Raw genomic sequence first — 17,673 nt, 5'->3', positions numbered from 1 at the left:
CTTCACCACCCCAGGGGGTGACGCCCACTCCTGAAATACTCCTGCCTGTGCCACCAAGCTGTCACACGTCACATTTATTACCCCACATACGAGGGCTCCTGAGGTGGGATGGAGTGAGAATCCTTTTGGATCCTGTTTTGGGGACCCTTTTATGTCTTCGGTACATGAGGGGCTTGGGCCATGGCACTGCATCCCATCCTTGCAGTCAGGGTCAGAGCCAAAAGGCTCCAGAAACACGGGAGCATCCGGTGCTGGGTGTTCGCTGCATCCAAGCTGGAAGTTTGGAGGGGCAAATCATGTCAGGGACTGTGTGGTCCCCAGAAATTACAGTGCCAGGGATCCAGGGATCTCCCAGAGCTCCCGGAAGCTCATCCTGGGATACACATGGGGATCAGAACAGCGGTGTCATCTGGCGAGGGTCGTCAGGCAGGATGCTGACGGAATCCTCAGCACGGCCACACAGCAGGCACAGCATGGTATATTCCTGGGGGAAGGAAAAGGGGGGGGCTGGAAAAAGGGGGGCTGCCACAGCCCTGCTCCCCCACAGAGAAACTCAAGCCAGATCTGGTACCTGATCCCTGATTGCAATCAGAGCCAGGGGATCTCATTTCCAGCCATACCGGCTCCCCTGAGCCCTTTTTCCAGCCCTTTGCTGCCTAGGAGATGTGCCAGGAATGAGGAATGGGGGTCACAGCCCCCTCCCATCACCCACATTCCCATGCCAGGTGAGCTGGGCTTCCCCCACTAGGCACGGACTAGCGCTGGGGGGACTCCAGGTAGCCCTGAACACAGGAATGGGGCTCTGAATCCTTCAAGGCTCCGTCCCAGGGAAGCTGGGAATCAGCCCGTGGAAGGGTGGGTCTGGAATTCCAGAGACAGAACTGGGAAGGGCTTTTGCGGGACAAGACACAAACCTGGTAGTCATCCACCACGCTGAAGGTGTACTCATGGCGTGCGATCAGGTGGTGGCAGTTCTTGCACAGGTCTGTGGGACAGGGGACAGTGGGGTGAAAGGACATGGACACCGTCCCTGGGGTATCCCTCCACTCCCAATCTCTTGGGACAAGCCCCAATACTCTGTGCCTGCCCTCACGCCCAGGGCATAAACGTCCCAGTCCCCAAAGCATCAAGCCCCCAAAATTCCCCACACAGCAGCTCACCCCCCTTAATGCCATTGGCAACTCTCTGATACTGCCTCTAAAACCTGAGACCCCCTCCAGGCATCCACCCTTCCCACCCTCAGGGAATCCCCAGATATCGGGGCCCCAAATTATCCCTACTCAAAATAATCCTCCCTTAGGCCTCCCCCTGCTTTAATGTCTGAGCCCCCCCATCATGCCCCAGCCCTTGAGAGCCCCCACCCCCCAGGAGTCCCTCCCAGCCCTCAATACCCCTCAGAATCCAAATGCTACCCCCAGGCCTCCACCTGTGCCCCGCAGCCTTCCCCAGATCCCAAAGATCCCCTCCAGCCCACTCTAACCCTCAAGATCGCCCAAGCTCCAGACTCCAAAGCTCCCCCAGAGCCTTCAGCATCCCTCAAGACGCCCAAGACCCAAGGTCTCCCCCAATACTCAACACCCCCAGACACGGGACCCCCCCAGCCCTCAAAACCCCCAACCTTCAGCGATCCCTGAGCCCCAGGGATGGCTCAAGGATCCCCCAAATGTCGCCCTCAAGAGCCCCACACCCCAAAGGTCCCCTCAGCTCCCCCGACCCTCAGGAACCCCAAGCCCCAGACCCCAAAGGCTCCCCCACCCCCTCAAGCCCCCCGGCCCCTCACGCCCCGGTCCCCCCACCGCACGGTCATAGGTGACGATCTCCTCCCCGCCGTCCAGCTCCTCCGCCCGGTTGCTGACCAGCACGAAGTCCCGGCGGCCGCACTGCGCGCACCCCACGAAGTTCAGGAGGAAAGATCCGCCCTCCAGGCAGGTGGTGCCCTAGGGCGGGAGCACAGTCCAGGACAGGGACAGGGACAGGGACCGGGACCGGGACCGGTGGCGGTGCCCCCCGCGGCCGCCCTCACCCGCTCCGGGTACTCGGTGCCCACACAGCCGCCGCACATCTCGCACCGCCCTCCCCGCAAATGTCGCGAGACCAGCGCCGAGGGGCGGGGCTCAAGTGACAGGGCCGGGGCCGAGGCTCTGGGTGTGGGCGTGGCCTGGGGCGCAATGGGCGTGGTTTGATGGAATGGGCGGGGCCTAAGGGGCCGTGGGGCTGCTTGGGGCAACCAGGAATAACTGGGGGGGTCTGGGCTGGGGGGGACCCAGGGCTAGGGGGGACACCTGGAGCTACCTGAGTGCACCCCAGGCTGGTGGGGGACACCTAGAGTGACCTGGGGAGCATCCGCGGCTAGCGAAGGGCACCTAGGGCTAGCTGGGAGCTGCCTGGGATTAGCAGTGAGATACCCAGGGCTAGTGGGATACCCCGGGAAGTACCTGGGCGGCATACAGGGCTAGTGGGGGACACCCAGGACTAGCTGGGGGACATTCAGAGCCAACTGTGGGGTGTTGGAAATCGGCTGGGGGACACTCTGGATTAGTGGGAAACACCCAGGGCCAGGTGCGGGGTGCCCGTGACTGCTGGGGGGCATCCAGGGATAGCGGGGGACACCCAGGGCTGACTGTAGGGCGGCTTGGGCTAGCTGGGCATCGTCCCGGACTAGATGGGGACTGCCTGGCTTAGATGGATGACACCACGGACTAGCTGGGGCTAGTGGAGGCTGGTGGGGGTCACGCAGGACAAATCAGGGGGTGCCTGGGACGAGCTGGGGTACACAGAGGTCTGTTAGGGGGTGCCCAGGACGAGTCGGGGAGCTCGCAGGGCTAGCGGAGGACACCTAGGGCTAGCTGAGGGATGCCTGGGACTAGCTGGGGGGCATCCAGGGCTAGCGGGGGACACGTGGGCTGGCCGGGGGGGATGGCCGGGGACCCCCGCCGCTGTCGGCGGGGCGCTGCGCCTCTCCGCAGCCTGCAGGTGCCGGTGCCGCCGGTGCCGCCGCCAATGGTGCTGCCGCCAATGGTGCTGCCGATGCCGGTGCTGCCGGTGTCGGTGCTGCTGCCGGTGCCGGTGGCGCTGGCGGCCGGGGGGCGCCGCTGTGCTGCATTGCGGGGCGGGCGGCCCGTCCCCGTCCCCGTCCCTGCGCCCATCCCCGTCCCCGCCCGCCCGGTCGGCTCGGCCCGGCCCTCCCGGGGGGAGCGGGGCTATCGGGGCCGGGCAGCGCCGCCGGCTCCGGGTAGGAATGTCCCTGCGCGCCCAGATAATGTTATTTATATCGCGGTGCAGGGCGGCTCCGCTCCCCCCGCCCCGCTCCCGCACCGGCCCCGCCGCCGCCGCCGCCGCTCGCCCGCCCGCCGCCCCGCGCAGGTGAGACCCCGCGGCACCGGGATGCGCCGCTCCAGGGAGCACGGGAGGGACCGGGGCACAGCGGGAAGCGCCGGTCCCCAGGGACACGCGGCGGGGGGGCACCGACAGGCGCTGCCCGCCCCGGGGATACCGGGTGGGGGGTGCGGCACCGAACACCGGGCGCGGTACCGGGCGTGGGGGGAAGGTGGGCACGGAGGAAAGTTTGGTGGCGAGGGTGAAGAGCCCTCCGGGGAGCCTGAACCCCCTTTTCGCCCGCCGCGGGGGGTCTGCTGTCACCCCGTGTCCCTCGGGGCTGCTCTCGGGAAGGACGGGGCGGGCGAGTGGCGGTGACTTTCTAGGGACACCCTGTGGACAGCCCGGGGACAGTGTGGGGACACCCTGGGGACACTTTTCCTGGGGTGCCAACCCCTGGAGGGCTCCCCACACTAGTCCTTGGTGCTCCCAGCACTGTTGGGACGCGGTGGAAAAGCCGAGTCCTGAGGGTCTTGGTGGTACACATCACCCAACCCACTTCGTCCCCCAGTTTTTAGCAACTGGGCAAACTGGAGGGTTACTTGGAAGGCTTTTTGGGGTGCCGTGCCCTTGGTCCCCCTTGTCCCGGTGCCAGGAGGATGCTCATGGGTGGGTGTTGGGGTCGGGGAATTCTTACCCTCACCCCAATAACCTAGGGGTCCCCCAGGCCTGATTTCCCAGCTTTTCCCTTTATAAATCTCCAGCTCCCAAACCAGGGGATTGGGGTGCCCTAGAAGACGGTGGCAAGCACAGGGGACTCAGAAAACCTTGCTGGGTGCCAGCATGGCCCCCCACGGAGTATTTTATAGCTATCATGTGGTATTGGGGCACTGCCTGGTGATTGTGGGGTGCAGGGGGGGGCAGCTCCTAAGAAGGGAGCGGGGCTCAGCTAGCGCCGTGTGCAGGGGAGACCTATTTATAGCCAAAAATGTCTGTGGAGTGTCAGCACGTGTGCGTGTCACCGGCTTGGGTGACATGGGACAGTCCTGGCACGGCCGGCATGTGGCCCTGGGGAAGCCCAAATTCTCCAGGCGGGTGGGAGTGTGGCTGGGGAGCCCTGGCCGGGGCAGGGCAGCGCTGCCGGAGGATCTGTGCCCTGCCTTTCCATGCCCAAGTGCCCCGTGCTGTGCCACGCCGCCGTGCCGAGAGGGACCATCTGCTCCCGGCCCTGGCAGGCAGGAGACTGTTGGGGGGCTGGGGGATGCCCCCCGGCTCCTGCCCCTTCCCAACCGGAGCACGGCTGCTTTTGGACATGGGGGAGATGCCAAATCCAAGTGTTTTGGTGAAGTGGAGCAATGGGGACACGCCAGGCTCTGGGTGGCAGTGATGGGGCAGAATTTTGGGGTGTTTTGGGCGATTCTGATGACTTTCTGTGCACTGGAAATGGGCTTGCTGGCAGCGTGCTGTGGCTGTGAGGGATGAGCCAGGGAACGGGTTTGAGGGTGCCATAAGTGCCAGGTGCCAACACTGCCCCGGCCACCCTTGGGGTGTGGGGGGACATTCCCTATGCCTGGCGGGGGGACCGTGGTGGTGGCACGGTGCCAGCCCCTCACCGGGAAGTGCTGATTCACCGAGGCGAGCCGCTGGCCGGGGAAGGCGACGCTGCCCGGGCCATGGCCGCAGGATGCTGGCGGCGAGGCCGGCATGCTGGCATTCCCAGCTTTCCGCACGCTGAGCGGCAGGAATGACAATTCCCGGGTGGCGGGTGCTGGTGGCGGCGTGGCTGTGGCAGGGAGGGATGCTCGGAAGGCGCCGGTGTGGCGGAGGGAGATTTAAAGGGTGGGTAGCGCCCGCGCTGGGAATGCTCCCATGGGCCTGCTGTGGCTCCCTTCGGCGTCATCTCCTCCTCCTCCTCCTCCTCTTCCTCCTCTTTCTCCTCCTTGGATGCTCGGAGCCATGGCCCCGCTGCCGTGTTGTTGGGGACATAGTCAGAACTGAGGTATCCTGCAGAGTCTCGACACAACTTAGCACAACCAAACTGCTGGCAGTCCTTGAAGCTTTGGGGGCAAAATCCCCAAATTTGGTCTCCCAGAGGGCTTTCCTGCCAGGGCGAGCTGGGTGCTCTGGCAGAGGCACAAAGGCCCAGCTCCAGCACCCTCCTGCCTGCTCTGGTACACACCTGCATGGCCCTGCAGCCACGCGAGTGCCTGTCGTCTGTGTCCCATGCATGCTCCGGTGTGTTCCTGCATGTCCTTGCTCAGGCATACAAACTCTGGCACATTTCTACTTGTCCTCGTTCACCTGTGCACACTCTGGCATGTCCCTGTGTGTCCTTGCTCACAGGAGCACTCTGTCACACTTCTGCATGTCCTCGTTCACATGTGGATGCTGTGACAAGTCCCCGGCATGTCCTGGCTCACCGGTACACACTCTGCCACCCTTCTCCATGCCCTTCCTCACATTTGCAGACTCTGGTGTGCTCCCGAGTGTCCTTGCTGTGCTGCCCACACTCCTGCATGCTCCTCCACGTCCTTTCACGCTCCTGGTGCCTCCAGGTCCAAGCCAAGGCCCTGCCTGTGCTGCCCCGATTAGGGTGCAGAGCTGGGGTGTGGCACAGCCTGGGCTGCCCCGATAACCCTGTCAGGGGGGACATGGGGGACACCCGGGGCATCCGAGGGGGACCTGGGGGCCCATGGGTTGTCACAGCTCACGGGGACAGCAGGGATTTGGGGCGCACGGGGTTCCCCCTGGCACCCACTACTGAGGGCTCTGTGCAGCTCTGGGTTGCAGGAGAGGTCCTGGACATGCTGCTGGCTGCAGGGAGCCCCAGCCCATCTCCTCGCACCCCTCAGGGGGCCCCAGCAGCCACCGACAGCTGCTCAGAGGCATTTTTAGATACCAGCCATGTCCTATCTGTGTCTCAAATGTCCCCGGGGGTGGGTGCCCCCCCCTGCCGGCAGCTGTCACCCACTTTCTGCTACCGGTGCTGGCGAAGCCCCTGTTCAGTGCAGGGGTCGGGGTGGAGGTGAGCAGCAGCCCCTTCCCTGGGGGCATCCAAGGATTGGGAAGACACCTCTGGGGACCTGGGCTGGGGTTTCAGCTGGGCAGAGGGCCCTGTGAGGGGATGCAGCACCGTAAATAGCCATTAGCACAGCTCGGCAGGGCTCAGCACGGTGGTCCTGGAGAGGGCAGCTGCCAGGTGCCCCCCCAACACCTGGGTGGGGCGAGGCTAAATCCCTCTGAGCAGCTTATCCCGCGGCTCTGAGCCGCAAATCCCCACGTGCCGCAGGGCCACTGAGCCACCGTGTCCGCACTGATGCTCACGGTCCCGCTGTCCCCCAGGGGCCTCTCACCGGTAGCCGACGGCCACCGGGCCGGGGCACACTGGGACCATGACCTCGGCCAATGACTACGAGCAGCTGGAGCTGCAGCAGCAGTACAGCCGCATCAATGTCCGCTGGGACGCGTCCGACGATGAGCTGGACAACGACAACAGCTCCGCACGGCTCTTCGAGCGCTCCCGCATCAAAGCCCTGGCAGGTGGGTGGCAGGTCCCCTCAGTGCCACCTGGGTTGTCCCCACTGTCGGTGACCACATGCCCGCTGTCCCTCCAGATGAGCGGGAGGCCGTGCAGAAGAAAACCTTCACCAAGTGGGTGAACTCGCACCTGGCTCGTGTCACCTGCCGCATCTCAGACCTCTACATGGACCTCCGGGACGGGCGGGTGCTCATCAAGCTGCTGGAAGTGCTGTCAGGAGAGCTTCTGGTAGGAATCCCATCCAGCTGGAGACCCTGGGACCTGTGGCCTGCCATGGCACACCACACCATTTCTCCTGGAGTTGGCCAAGGGGTGGGGTGGCAGCACGGGGATGGGGGTGTCTCTGGGCAGAGCTTGGGGTACCTGGTGTGGGAGGGAGGGTGCTGAGCACTGTCATGCCCCAGCCCAAGCCCACCAAGGGCCGGATGCGGATCCACTGCCTGGAGAATGTGGACAAGGCGCTGCAGTTCCTGAAGGAGCAGCGGGTGCACCTGGAGAACATGGGCTCCCACGATATCGTGGATGGCAACCACCGCCTCGTCCTTGGCCTCATCTGGACCATCATCCTCCGCTTCCAGGTGAGGACAGGTGGTTTGGGGCATTCCTCTGCTTCACACCTCATTCCCAGGTGGGAGCCATCCTCCATGGAACTGCTGTTCCAACCCTAGAATGTCCTTTGGCCCCCAGATCCAGGACATCATTGTGGAGACGCAGGAGGGCCGGGAGACACGCTCTGCCAGGGATGCACTGCTGCTCTGGTGCCAGATGAAGACAGCAGGGTAGGTGGTGGGACCCCCATGTGACCGCGTCAGGGTCTGTGACTGTCCAGAGAGTGACAGTGACACCCTGTCCGCATTGCAGGTATCCCCATGTGAATGTCACCAACTTCACCTCGAGCTGGAAGGATGGGCTGGCCTTCAATGCCCTCATCCACAGACACAGGTAGGTGGCACGTCAGCAGGCACTGGGGTGGCAGTGGCACCGAGAGATGTCCCACAGGTGTGTCACTGCTGTCTTGTGCCCTCTGTTCCCAGGCCTGAGCTGGTTGACTTCCAAAACCTTACCAAATCCAATGCCCGGCACAACCTGGAGCATGCATTCAGCGTGGCAGAGCGGCACCTGGGCATCACCCCTCTCCTTGACCCTGAAGGTGAGGCAATTGCTGCATGTCCCCCTGCCTCAGTTTCCCCAGGGACATTCCCAGGCTCCAGAGCATGGCACACAGAGAAGTTCCCAATACATGGGAAGAGGGCCTGGGTGGGCACAGGAGGGACCTCATGAGGCTGTGGTGGCCTGTGAAGTTGGGTTGAGGTTGGGTCAGGAGTGACGCCTCTCACTCACACCGGGCAGATGTGTTCACGGAGAACCCTGATGAGAAGTCCATCATCACCTACGTGGTGGCCTTCTACCACTACTTCTCCAAGATGAAGGTGCTGGAGGTGGAAGGAAGGCGCCTGGGCAAGGTAGGGAACGGCGTTGAGGCGGTCGGGGGTGTTCTCTTGGGGTGCCGGCCCCTCATGCTCCCCCCCGATCCCGCCACAGGTCATCGAGCACGCCAAGGAGACGGAGCGGATGATCGAGGGTTATGGGGGGCTGGCGTCCGACCTGCTCACCTGGATTGAGCAGACCATCGCCTCACTCAACAGCCGCAGCTTCGCCAACTCGCTGGCTGGGGTGCAGCACCAGCTGCAAGCCTTCAGCACCTACCGCACTGTGGAGAAGCCCCCCAAGTAAGAGCCCCCTGCTCCCCATGGCCACCCGGTGGTGTGGGGCACCCAAGGGTGCCCAGCGCTGAGCTCTCTCTGGGGCAGGTTTCAGGAGAAGGGCAACCTGGAGGTGCTGCTCTTCACCATCCAGTCGCGGATGAGGGCCAACAACCAGCGCGTCTACACCCCACACGAGGGGCGCCTGGTCTCTGACATCAACCGGGTATGGGCTCCGTCTGCTGTGGTACTTGGGGGCTGTCTCCTGTGGTCGAGTCAGGTCCATCTCCTGGGGGAAACAACTCCTCTCCTGGGGCAGATTGGGTCCGTCCCCAAGCAGTTCAGGTCCTTGGGCAGGCTGGGATGGGTCCTGGAGCAGGATGAGTCCATCTCCTGAGGCATTTCAGGTCCATCCCAGGACATGTTGAATCTATACTGGGACAGGACTGATCCATGCCACGGCAGGTTGTGCTCCTCCACCTGGGGTTCACCAGCAGAACAAGACACGGGTCGGTGGGAGGCTGTGGGATACGGGGGATGTGCCACCTGTCCAGTGCCGCCTTCCCCCAGGCCTGGGAGCAGCTGGAGAAAGCGGAGCATGAGCGGGAGCTGGCGCTGCGCAACGAGCTGATCCGTCAGGAGAAGCTGGAGCAGCTGGCACGGCGCTTTGACCGCAAAGCAGCCATGAGGGAGGCCTGGCTGAGCGAGAACCAGCGCCTGGTGGCCCAGGTGAGGAGGGGAACCACCCACCCCAGGGACCCCCGCCCTGGGGAGCTCACCAGAGCCTCACCATGGGCTTTGTGCTGGGCAGGACAACTTCGGGCAGGACCTGGCAGCTGTGGAGGCAGCCAAGAAGAAGCACGAGGCCATCGAGACAGACACAGCTGCCTACAGGGAGAGGGTGCAGGCCATTGAGGCGGTGGCCAAGGAGCTGGAGCTGGAGGGCTACCACGACATCCAGCGCATCAACGGGAGGAAGGACAATATCCTGCGGCTCTGGGAGCAGCTCCTGGAGCTGCTGGCTGCCCGCCGCCAGCGCCTGGAGATGAACCTCACCCTGCAGCACCTCTTCCAGGAGATGCTCCATTGCATCGACTGGATGGATGAGGTCAAGGTGAGCTGTGGGCATTGGGTGTCACCATGGGTGAGGTGTCTTTGTCCCACCAGGTGTTGGTGGGAGCTCACTGGGGAGGGAGATGAGGTGTTGGGGTGCTGGTGCTGAATTTTGGGTGTCAATGCAAAGTGGCTGAGGGTTTCCTGCAGGTGAAGCTGGCATCTCCTGAGTCTGGGAAGCACCTTCTGGAAGCAGAGGAGCTGCTGCAGACCCACCGTCTGCTCGAGGCTGACATGGCCGTACAGGCAGAGAAGACCCGCGCCATCAGCGCTGCTGCCCTCCGCTTTGCAGACGCTGAGGGTAGGTGTGCCAGGACACCCCTGCATCCCTGGCGTGGCCAAGGGAAAGCAGGACACTGTCCTGACGAGCACCCACTCTGCTCCCTGCCCAGGCTATCGTCCCTGTGACCCCAAAGTCATCCGGGACCGCGTGAGCCACCTGGAGATGTGCCGGCGAGAGCTGCAGGTACTGGCGGCACGGAGGAGAGCCTTGCTGGAGCAATCCCGCTCCCTCTGGACTTGCCTGTGGGAGCTAGACGAGGCAGAGAGCTGGATCAAGGAGCAGGAGCAGCTCTACTCCTCCCTGGACTTCGGGAAGGACCTGCCGGGCGTGCTGCTGCTCCAGCGCCGGCACGCTGCCTTCGAGGCCGAGCTGCGGAGCCGGGGCGGGCGGCTGGAGCAGACGCTGGCGGTGGGCGAGGGGCTGGCGGCCGCGGGCCGGGCGGCCGAGCAGCTGCGGGAGCGGGGGGCGGCCGTGCGGGCGCTGTGGGCGCAGCTGGAGGAGCTGGCGGCGTTCCGACGGCGCGGCTTGCGGGAAGCCGAGGGCTTCTTCCAGTTCCAGGCGGAGGTGGAGGAGTTGGCGGAGGGGCTGCAGGATGCCCGCCGGCGGGCGGCCGCCGAGGAGCTGGGCCAGGATGAATCCCGCACCCTCGTCCTGCTGCGGCAGCACCAGGAGCTGCTGGACGAGCTGGCGGCCGCCCGGGAGCAGCTGGACAGGCTGGCTCAGCAGGCCGAGGGCTTCCCGCCGGAGCTGCGCGCCGGCCCCGAGGCGCAGAGCCGGCTGGCGGCCCTGCGGGAGCTGCAGGCCGAGGCGGCCGCGCTGGCCGAGCGCCGCGGCCGCCAGCTGCAGGATGCCCTAAACCTCTACACTGTTTTCGGGGAGAGTGACGCCTGCCATCTCTGGATGGGCTCCAAGGAGACCTGGCTGGGAGAGCTGGAGGTGCCGCAGGCGCTGGAGGACCTGGACGTGACGCAGCGCAGGTAGGAAGGAGCCCCTGCCGTGGCCGTGCTGCCGCGCCCTGTCCTGAGCTGCTGCTCTTCTAAGCCTGGACGTTCCCACAGGCTGGACGGGCTGGAGCAAGACATGGCCACCGTGGCTTCCCAGATCGCCGCGGTCAACCAGGCAGCCGACGGGCTCCTGGCTAGCGGGCACCCCCGGAGCCCCCAGGTCCGGCAGTGCCGGGAGCAGCTCAACGAGAGGTACGGTGGCGGTGGCGCCGGGGCAGGCGGGTGACGCGGTGCCGGTGCGCTCCCCGCCATCCCCCGCCTCTGTCCCGCAGGTGGGGCCGGTTCCGGGAGCTGGTGTCAGAGCGCCGGAGGGCGGTGGGCTCGGCACTGCGCCTCCTCAACTACAACCTGGAGTCCGAGGAGACCCAGAAATGGCTGCGGGGCAAAGCCCGGGCGGTGGAGGCCACGGCCGAGCTGGGCCGTGACCTGGCCGGCGTCCTGGCCACCCAGCGCAAGCTCTACGGCATCGAGCGGGAGCTGGCAGTGGCCCAGGACCGTCTGGCCGCCCTGCGCTCCCAAGCCGAGCGCCTGGCCGAGGAGCGGCCCGAGGCGGCCACGGAGGTGGCCCAGAAGTTGGCGATGGCCACCTCCGCCTGGGACGAGCTGCAGGCCGCCCTGGCAGAGCGCGCAGCGTCCCTGGGGGAAGCCGGGCAGCTCCGGAGTTTCCTGCAGGACCTGGATGACTTCCAGGCGTGGCTCTTCGGCGCTCAGAAAGCCGTGGCGGCCGTCGATGAGGTGCCGGCGTCGCTGGGGGAGGCAGAGGAGATGCTGCAGCGGCACGAAGCGGCCCGGCGCGATGCTGAGGAGCATGCGGGAGCCTTCGCCGCCTTGGTGGAGGCGGGAGAGCGGGTGCTGGGGGGACAGACGGACCCCGAATACGAGGGGCTGCGGCAGCGCCTGGGCGGCGTGAAGGACGGCTGGGCTGCCCTGGGCAAGATGGCAGAGGCTCGGAAGCGCTTCCTCACCCAGTGCCGCAACTTCCAGGAGTTCCTTCGCGACACCAAGCAGGCGGAGATCCTCCTCACCAAGCAGGTGGGTGCTCAAGCAGTGTCCTTTGGGTCTCTTGGCTCACGGGCACCCCAAAAGCGGGTGATCATGCGCTGATCCCTTGCTGTGCCCCTCAGGAGTACACGCTGTCCCACCTGGAGCTGCCCTCCACGCTGGAGGGCTCGGCTGCTGCCCTGCACCGCTTCCAGAACTTTCGTGCTGATGTGGAGAGCAATGCCAAGAAGGTCCCAGAGGTGGTGGTTGGTGGCACCAAGCTGGTGGCTGAGGAGAACATCTTTGCCGAGAAGATCTCTGAGAAGTGCCGAACTCTCCAGGAGCGGTGAGTCCGGCACAGGGCTGGCAGTTGGGTGGGCAGCGTGTGGGCAGCGGGGCTGATGCTGCACATCCATGGTTCCCTGACAGGCATGGAGCTGTCATGGACAAGGTGGAGGAGGCAGCAGGTTTGATGCAGGACAACCACGACCTACAGACCTTCCTGCAGAGCTGCCGTGAGGTAGGCATGCAGCATGGCTGGTGGCATCCCTGGGGGGTCCCCACTGGCTGAGCACTGACACCTTTTCCCTGCAGTTTGATGCCTGGGTGGATGAGAAGATGCTGATGGCTCAGGATGTCTCCTATGGAGAAGCCCGTGGTCTCCACAGCAAGTGGCAGAAGCACCAGGCATTCATGGCTGAGCTGGCACCCAACCAGAGCTGGCTGGAGAAGATTGAGGCGGTGGGTGCCAGCACCGTGATCGGAGGAGGGGAACAGAGTTGGGGAAGAGTCTGGAGCATGAGGAATTGCTGAGGGAGCTGGGAGAAGAGGAGGCTCAGGGGGTATCTTCTTGCTCTCTACAACTCCCTGACGGGAGGGTGCAGCTAGTTGGGGGTTGGCCTCTGCTCCCAGAAAACAGGGAAGGTACAAGAGGAAACAGCCTCAAGTTGCACCAGGGCAATTAGGGAAAATTTCTTCAGGGAAAGGGTTGTGCAGCCCTGGCACAGACTGCCCATGGTGGTGGTGGAATACCCATCCCTGGAGGGATTTTAAAGATGTGTGGAAGTGACATTTGGGGACATGGGTTAGTGGTGGCCTTGGCAGTTCTGGTGGAATGGTTGGACTCGTTATCCTGGGACGTTCCATGACTGGAATGCTCCCAGCCTGCTGCGTGGGTGCGATGCCCCCGTGCCGCAGTGACCACCCACCTGTGCGCTGTTGCTGCAGGAGGGGACGGAGCTGGCCGCGCGCAAGCCGCAGTACGGCGCGCTGGTGACGCAGCGGCTGGAGGAGCTGCGGCGGCGCTGGGCCGAGCTGCGCAGCGCTGCCGAGGACAAGGGCCGGCAGCTGTTCGAGGCCGAGCGCGCGGCGCTGTACGCCCGGAGCTACGGGGAGCTGGAGAGCTGGCTGGGGCGGGCGCAGGAGGAGCTGCGCCACGCTGAGAAGGTCAAGGACCTCACCGCCACCAACCTGCTGCTGAAGAGGTTGACGGTGAGTACTGGCACCTCACAGGGTCCTTTGGGAAGGGGCAGGAGGTCCAAGCCGTGGAGTTTGCTCCCAAATGGGACTGGGGTTCTCCATCTAGGCTCAGATCCCTAACTTACATGGATTTGCTCTGCCAGAGACTGGAAGAGCAAGTGAAAACATGGATGAAGGAGCTGGAGGAACTGGGGTGGCAGGGCACCCCTGGTGCTGGGGACGTGCCAGATACCACCAAGCAGGAGCAGATGCTCCGGCAGCGAGTCCTTGAGCTGCTGGAGCCACTGGAGAGGAAGAGGAAGGAGCTGGAGACTGCCAAGGCCATGTACCAGCTGGGGCGGGATCTGGAGGATGAGGCGGTGAGTGTTCTTGCTGTGGCAGGGGCCGAGGGGGCTGGGGGTGCCCATGGGTGCTGCAGGGGGCTCAGTGGGTGCTCCTTCCCACAGCTGTGGGTGCAGGAGCGGCTTTCCCTGGCGAGGTCAACGGATCACGGCACCGACCTCCCGAGCGTGCAGCGCCTGACCAAGAGGAATGAGGTGAGCCTGGGTACTGCAGCAACAGCCACCATCCCGGGTAGTCCCTCGGGATCCATCCCATGGGTGACTCTCACTGTGACTCCCCTCCTGCCGGCAGACACTGCAGAAGGAGCTGGCGGGCCATGCCCCCCGCCTGGGCGAGGTGCTGAGCCGGGGAGAGGCAGCGGGGAGCGGTGAGGAGCCAGGCCCGGAGCTGGCGGCACAGGCGCAGGAGCTGCGGGCGCTGTGGGAGACGCTGCAGGAGGAGGCAGCCGCCCGGCACCGGCGCCTGCGGGAGGCTGAAGAGGCCCAGCAGTACTACCTGGATGCTGACGAGGCCGAGGCCTGGGTCAGCGAGCAGGAGCTCTTCATGGGACCCGAGGAGAAACCAAAGGTGAGGAGTGATTCCATGTGGTGCTCCGTGTTTGGGGGGTCTGTGCTGCACTGGAGTGGGCCTTGCTGGGATATCCAGTGTTGACCCAGGCGGTGCCATGCTGTTCTGTTAAACGTCATCCACATGTGACACACCATGGTGTGTCCTGCTCCTATGTGTTGTTCCTATGCCATTACACAGCATCCATCCCATTCCATGCCATGCCCCTCTGAGCTCACCATTGCTCCCTGTGGCATCAGACGGAGCCAGGACATTCCCGCAGGGCCGGCACTGAGTCTAGGCCCTAGTCCGTGTCCCCCAGTCATGCCTGGTGCTGATGGCACCAATGTTTTCTGTGCCATAGGATGAGGAGAGCTGCTCGATGATGCTGAAGAGACATGTCCGGCAGCTGCGCTCCATCGAGGACTACGGACAAACCATCAAGGAGCTGGCGGGGAGGGCGCAGCAGCTGCTCTCTGCCGGCCACCCCGAGGGGTAGGTGCTACGCCATTGTCCCCTGTCCTTCGGGGCAACCCCCTGCCCTCAGCACCGTGTGGGTGGGGGCTTTGGCTGGAGCTCTGGCAGTGTCAGCTGCTCCAGTTGGGCTGGGAGGTGGTCAGAGAGGGATATGGGGAGCACAAAGCGGGTCCTTCACCCCCAACCCCCCGGATGTCAACACGGGTGGGTCTGGGACATGTTTTCCTGGGTGAGAACTGGGTGTCTGTGTGCCGGGGCCGCGCAGGGAGCAGATCATCCGGCTGCAGGGCCAGGTGGACAAGCACTACGCGGGGCTGAAGGAGGCGGCCGAGGAGCGCCGCCGGCGCCTGGAGAACATGTCCAACCTCTTCCAGCTGAAGCGGGAGGTGGAAGAGCTGGAGCAGTGGATTGCTGAGCGCGATGTGGTTGCTTCCTCCCCGGAGATGGGGCAGGACCTGGACCATGTCATGGTGAGAGTGATGCCGTGGTTGTAGTGGTACTGGTGGGTGGCTTGAGGAGGGCGACTTGACTCTTCTCTTCCCTCCATGCAGCTCCTGCGGGAGAAGTTTCGTGAGTTTGCGCGGGAGACAGGCAGCGTGGGGCAGGAGCGTGTGGATCGGGTGAACCTGACCATTGAGGACCTCATTGACGCGGGGCACATCGAGGCAGCCACCATAGCTGAGTGGAAGGACGGGCTGAACGAGAGCTGGGCCGACCTTCTGGAGCTGATTGACACCCGCATGCAGCTCCTTGCCGCCTCCCATGACCTGCATAAATACTTCTACGACGGTGCTGAGCTGCTGGCCCTCATTGCCGCCCGGCGCCAGGAACTGCCCCAGGATCTGGGCGAGGATGCCGGCACAGTGGAGGCTTTCCACCGCATGCACAATGCCTTTGAGAGGGACCTCCAGCTGCTGGAGGCACAGGTGAGGCTCCAACCTGACGTGGATGCCAGCACTCAGCATTCTCTGTCGTCTGGTGGAAGGTGTCCCTACCCATGCTGGAGGCTGGGCTCAATGGTCCTTGAGGTCCCTTCCAACCCAAGCCGTTCTGTGGTTCGTGCAGGTGCAGCAGTTCCGGGAGACAGCAGCGCGCCTGCAGACCGCCTATGCCGGGGAGAAGGCGGCTGGAATCCAGGAGCAGGAGCAGGAGGTGTCCCGAGCGCTGCAGGAGCTGCTGGAAGCATGTAGCGGGCGCAGGGCACGGCTGACGGACACGGCTGACAAACACCGCTTCTTCAGCATGGCACGGGATCTGCTCTCCTGGATGGAGAGCACTGTCCGGCAGATTGAGACACAGGAGAAACCCAGGTATGGATGAACCCAGTGGGCACCCAGGATGGGACATGGAACCGATGGCACTACTGACTCTGGTGCCTCTGTGTCCTCAGGGATGTCTCCTCGGTGGAGCTGCTGATGAAATACCACCAGGGAATTAAGGCTGAGGTGGATGCTCGGGGCAAGAACTTTACCGACTGCATCGAGCTGGGCAAGAAGCTGCTGCAGCGCAAGCACCAGGACTCACCAGAGGTGAGGGAATCAGGGATGGGGGGTGGTGGGAGTGATGCCATCTGGGCCGCTCCCTAACAGCATCCCCTCACAGATCAAGGCAAAGCTGGTGGAGCTGGTGGACAAGAGGAAAGCCATGATGGAGATGTGGGAGCAGCGCTGGGAGCGGCTGCGGCTGCGTGAGTGCGCTGGGGGTGCCGGGGAGGAGTGCGGCAGTGCCGGGGGTGGCAGGGCGGCTGGTCCAGGGGCTGAGCGCTGCCCATCCCTCCCACAGTGCTGGAGGTGTGCCAGTTCTCCCGCGACGCCTCGGTGGCCGAGTCGTGGCTCATAGCTCAGGAGCCCTACCTGGCCAGCAGCGACTACGGGCAGACGGTGGATGCGGTGGAGAAGTTGCTGAAGCGGCATGAGGCTTTTGAGAAGTCCTCCGCCACTTGGGAGGAGCGCATTGCTGCCCTCAGGAAGCTGACAACGGTGAGAAAGGCTCGGGATGAGGCCTCTGCCTGCCCTGGTGCAGTCTGCCCCCCATCCCTTACCACCTTCACTCCTTGCCTGGCAGCTGGAGCTCCTTGGCGGGCGTTCTCTGCGTGAGGGGCTGGCGCGGGACGGGACGACGCGCTCCGAAGCTCCCGACTACTGCCTGGATCTGGATGGGGAGCTGGAGGCCGGGTAAGGGATGCCACCATCATTCCATGTGACCAGGGACACTGTTTCCACATCCCTTTTCTCAAACCATTAACGATGTTTTGTAGCATTAAGGGGCTTTTTAGCAATTTGCCTTTTCCAAGCAATAAACTGATGCTGATGAAGAGGAGAGAAGAAGGTCAAGCCTCACCCTGACAGGGCGTTTATCTCTCAGGGGGGACAGGAGAGCAGCAGCCAGCCCCATCCCTATGGGATCACGTCTAGGATGGGGATGCTGACTGGCTGTCTCCCTGTGCAGGTCAGAGGAGGAGGAGGAAGAGGAGGAGAAGAAGGATGTGAGCACACAGGACACTTCGCTGCCCACTACAGATGGACCAGAGCCGGTCAGTTCTTGAATTTAGCTTTTACCTTCCCCGATGACCAAATAGGTGTCCCTGCATGCAAAAAGTTGTATCTGCATGCAGAAAGGTGTCCCTGCATGCAAAAAGTTGTCCCTGCATGCAAAAATGTGTCCCTGCATGTCCCACAGCTCCTGGCACCCCTTGTGACCATGACCTCACTGTGTTGACAGATCCCCATATTCCCAACCCTCACCTTGTCCTTGCCTTGTGTTGAATAAATGTTGAATGACCCCAAAAAGGCCGGGTGGGCAGAGGGGTACTGCAGGTCCCCTTTGCCCCAGCTCCTGGGGTGACATGGGGGGTGGCATCCATGGTGTACGCGTGTGTCTGGGATCCGTGCA

At 63.9% G+C, this 17,673-nt stretch overlaps 2 protein-coding genes across 3 annotated transcripts in view; one reads left to right on the top strand and one right to left on the bottom strand.

The window, feature by feature from the left end:
- Nucleotides 1–59: 59 nt before the first annotated feature.
- On the bottom strand, nt 60–2,159 carry CHURC1 (churchill domain containing 1). Its single transcript, XM_041465219.1, has 4 exons — nt 2,024–2,159; nt 1,802–1,937; nt 915–985; nt 60–484 (listed from the first exon to the last, which is right to left on the bottom strand). Exons 1-4 carry the CDS (start codon nt 2,060–2,062, stop codon nt 392–394), a joined length of 339 nt encoding a protein of 112 aa, XP_041321153.1. The 5' UTR covers nt 2,063–2,159; the 3' UTR covers nt 60–391.
- A 1,062-nt stretch (nt 2,160–3,221) lies between these two features.
- SPTB (spectrin beta, erythrocytic) overlaps nt 3,222–17,673 on the top strand; it is a 17,950-nt gene continuing 3,498 nt past the window's right edge. The window contains exons 1-32 of one of the 2 annotated variants that reach the window (XM_041465144.1): nt 3,222–3,363; nt 6,658–6,855; nt 6,930–7,081; nt 7,258–7,431; nt 7,541–7,632; nt 7,715–7,795; nt 7,888–8,003; nt 8,204–8,316; nt 8,396–8,583; nt 8,665–8,782; nt 9,127–9,285; nt 9,368–9,670; nt 9,820–9,970; nt 10,062–10,929; nt 11,011–11,148; nt 11,229–11,988; nt 12,081–12,283; nt 12,367–12,457; nt 12,532–12,678; nt 13,165–13,428; nt 13,560–13,775; nt 13,863–13,952; nt 14,050–14,325; nt 14,669–14,799; nt 15,047–15,251; nt 15,333–15,707; nt 15,847–16,091; nt 16,172–16,310; nt 16,384–16,468; nt 16,564–16,760; nt 16,846–16,955; nt 17,230–17,314. In XM_041465144.1, the coding sequence (XP_041321078.1) occupies nt 6,708–6,855; nt 6,930–7,081; nt 7,258–7,431; nt 7,541–7,632; nt 7,715–7,795; nt 7,888–8,003; nt 8,204–8,316; nt 8,396–8,583; nt 8,665–8,782; nt 9,127–9,285; nt 9,368–9,670; nt 9,820–9,970; nt 10,062–10,929; nt 11,011–11,148; nt 11,229–11,988; nt 12,081–12,283; nt 12,367–12,457; nt 12,532–12,678; nt 13,165–13,428; nt 13,560–13,775; nt 13,863–13,952; nt 14,050–14,325; nt 14,669–14,799; nt 15,047–15,251; nt 15,333–15,707; nt 15,847–16,091; nt 16,172–16,310; nt 16,384–16,468; nt 16,564–16,760; nt 16,846–16,955; nt 17,230–17,314 (6,420 nt within the window). In that variant the 5' untranslated portion in view covers nt 3,222–3,363; nt 6,658–6,707. Of the gene's footprint in view, nt 3,364–6,321; nt 6,341–6,657; nt 6,856–6,929; nt 7,082–7,257; nt 7,432–7,540; nt 7,633–7,714; nt 7,796–7,887; nt 8,004–8,203; nt 8,317–8,395; nt 8,584–8,664; nt 8,783–9,126; nt 9,286–9,367; nt 9,671–9,819; nt 9,971–10,061; nt 10,930–11,010; nt 11,149–11,228; nt 11,989–12,080; nt 12,284–12,366; nt 12,458–12,531; nt 12,679–13,164; nt 13,429–13,559; nt 13,776–13,862; nt 13,953–14,049; nt 14,326–14,668; nt 14,800–15,046; nt 15,252–15,332; nt 15,708–15,846; nt 16,092–16,171; nt 16,311–16,383; nt 16,469–16,563; nt 16,761–16,845; nt 16,956–17,229; nt 17,315–17,673 lie in introns of those variants that run through there. The other variant, XM_041465145.1, reaches the window with a different exon arrangement.

The sequence above is a fragment of the Pyrgilauda ruficollis genome, unplaced genomic scaffold (genome assembly GCF_017590135.1).
Source record: "Pyrgilauda ruficollis isolate IOZ18807 unplaced genomic scaffold, ASM1759013v1 scaffold187, whole genome shotgun sequence".
Taxonomy (NCBI): domain Eukaryota; kingdom Metazoa; phylum Chordata; class Aves; order Passeriformes; family Passeridae; genus Pyrgilauda; species Pyrgilauda ruficollis.
The sequence above is the reverse complement of the archived record's forward strand: the minus strand, read 5'-3'. Positions and strand labels throughout refer to the sequence as shown.

Bases quoted from the DNA above. Each gene is read 5' to 3' on its own strand.
- CHURC1 (XM_041465219.1), bottom strand. From the start codon at position 2,062: ATGTGCGGCGGCTGTGTGGGCACCGAGTACCCGGAGCGG. The intron at 1,938-2,023 runs GTGAGGGCGGCC...CTCCCGCCCTAG, and splicing joins GCACCGAGTACCCGGAGCGG to GGCACCACCTGCCTGGAGGG. The intron at 986-1,801 runs GTGCGGTGGGGG...CCTGTCCCACAG, and splicing joins GGAGATCGTCACCTATGACC to ACCTGTGCAAGAACTGCCAC.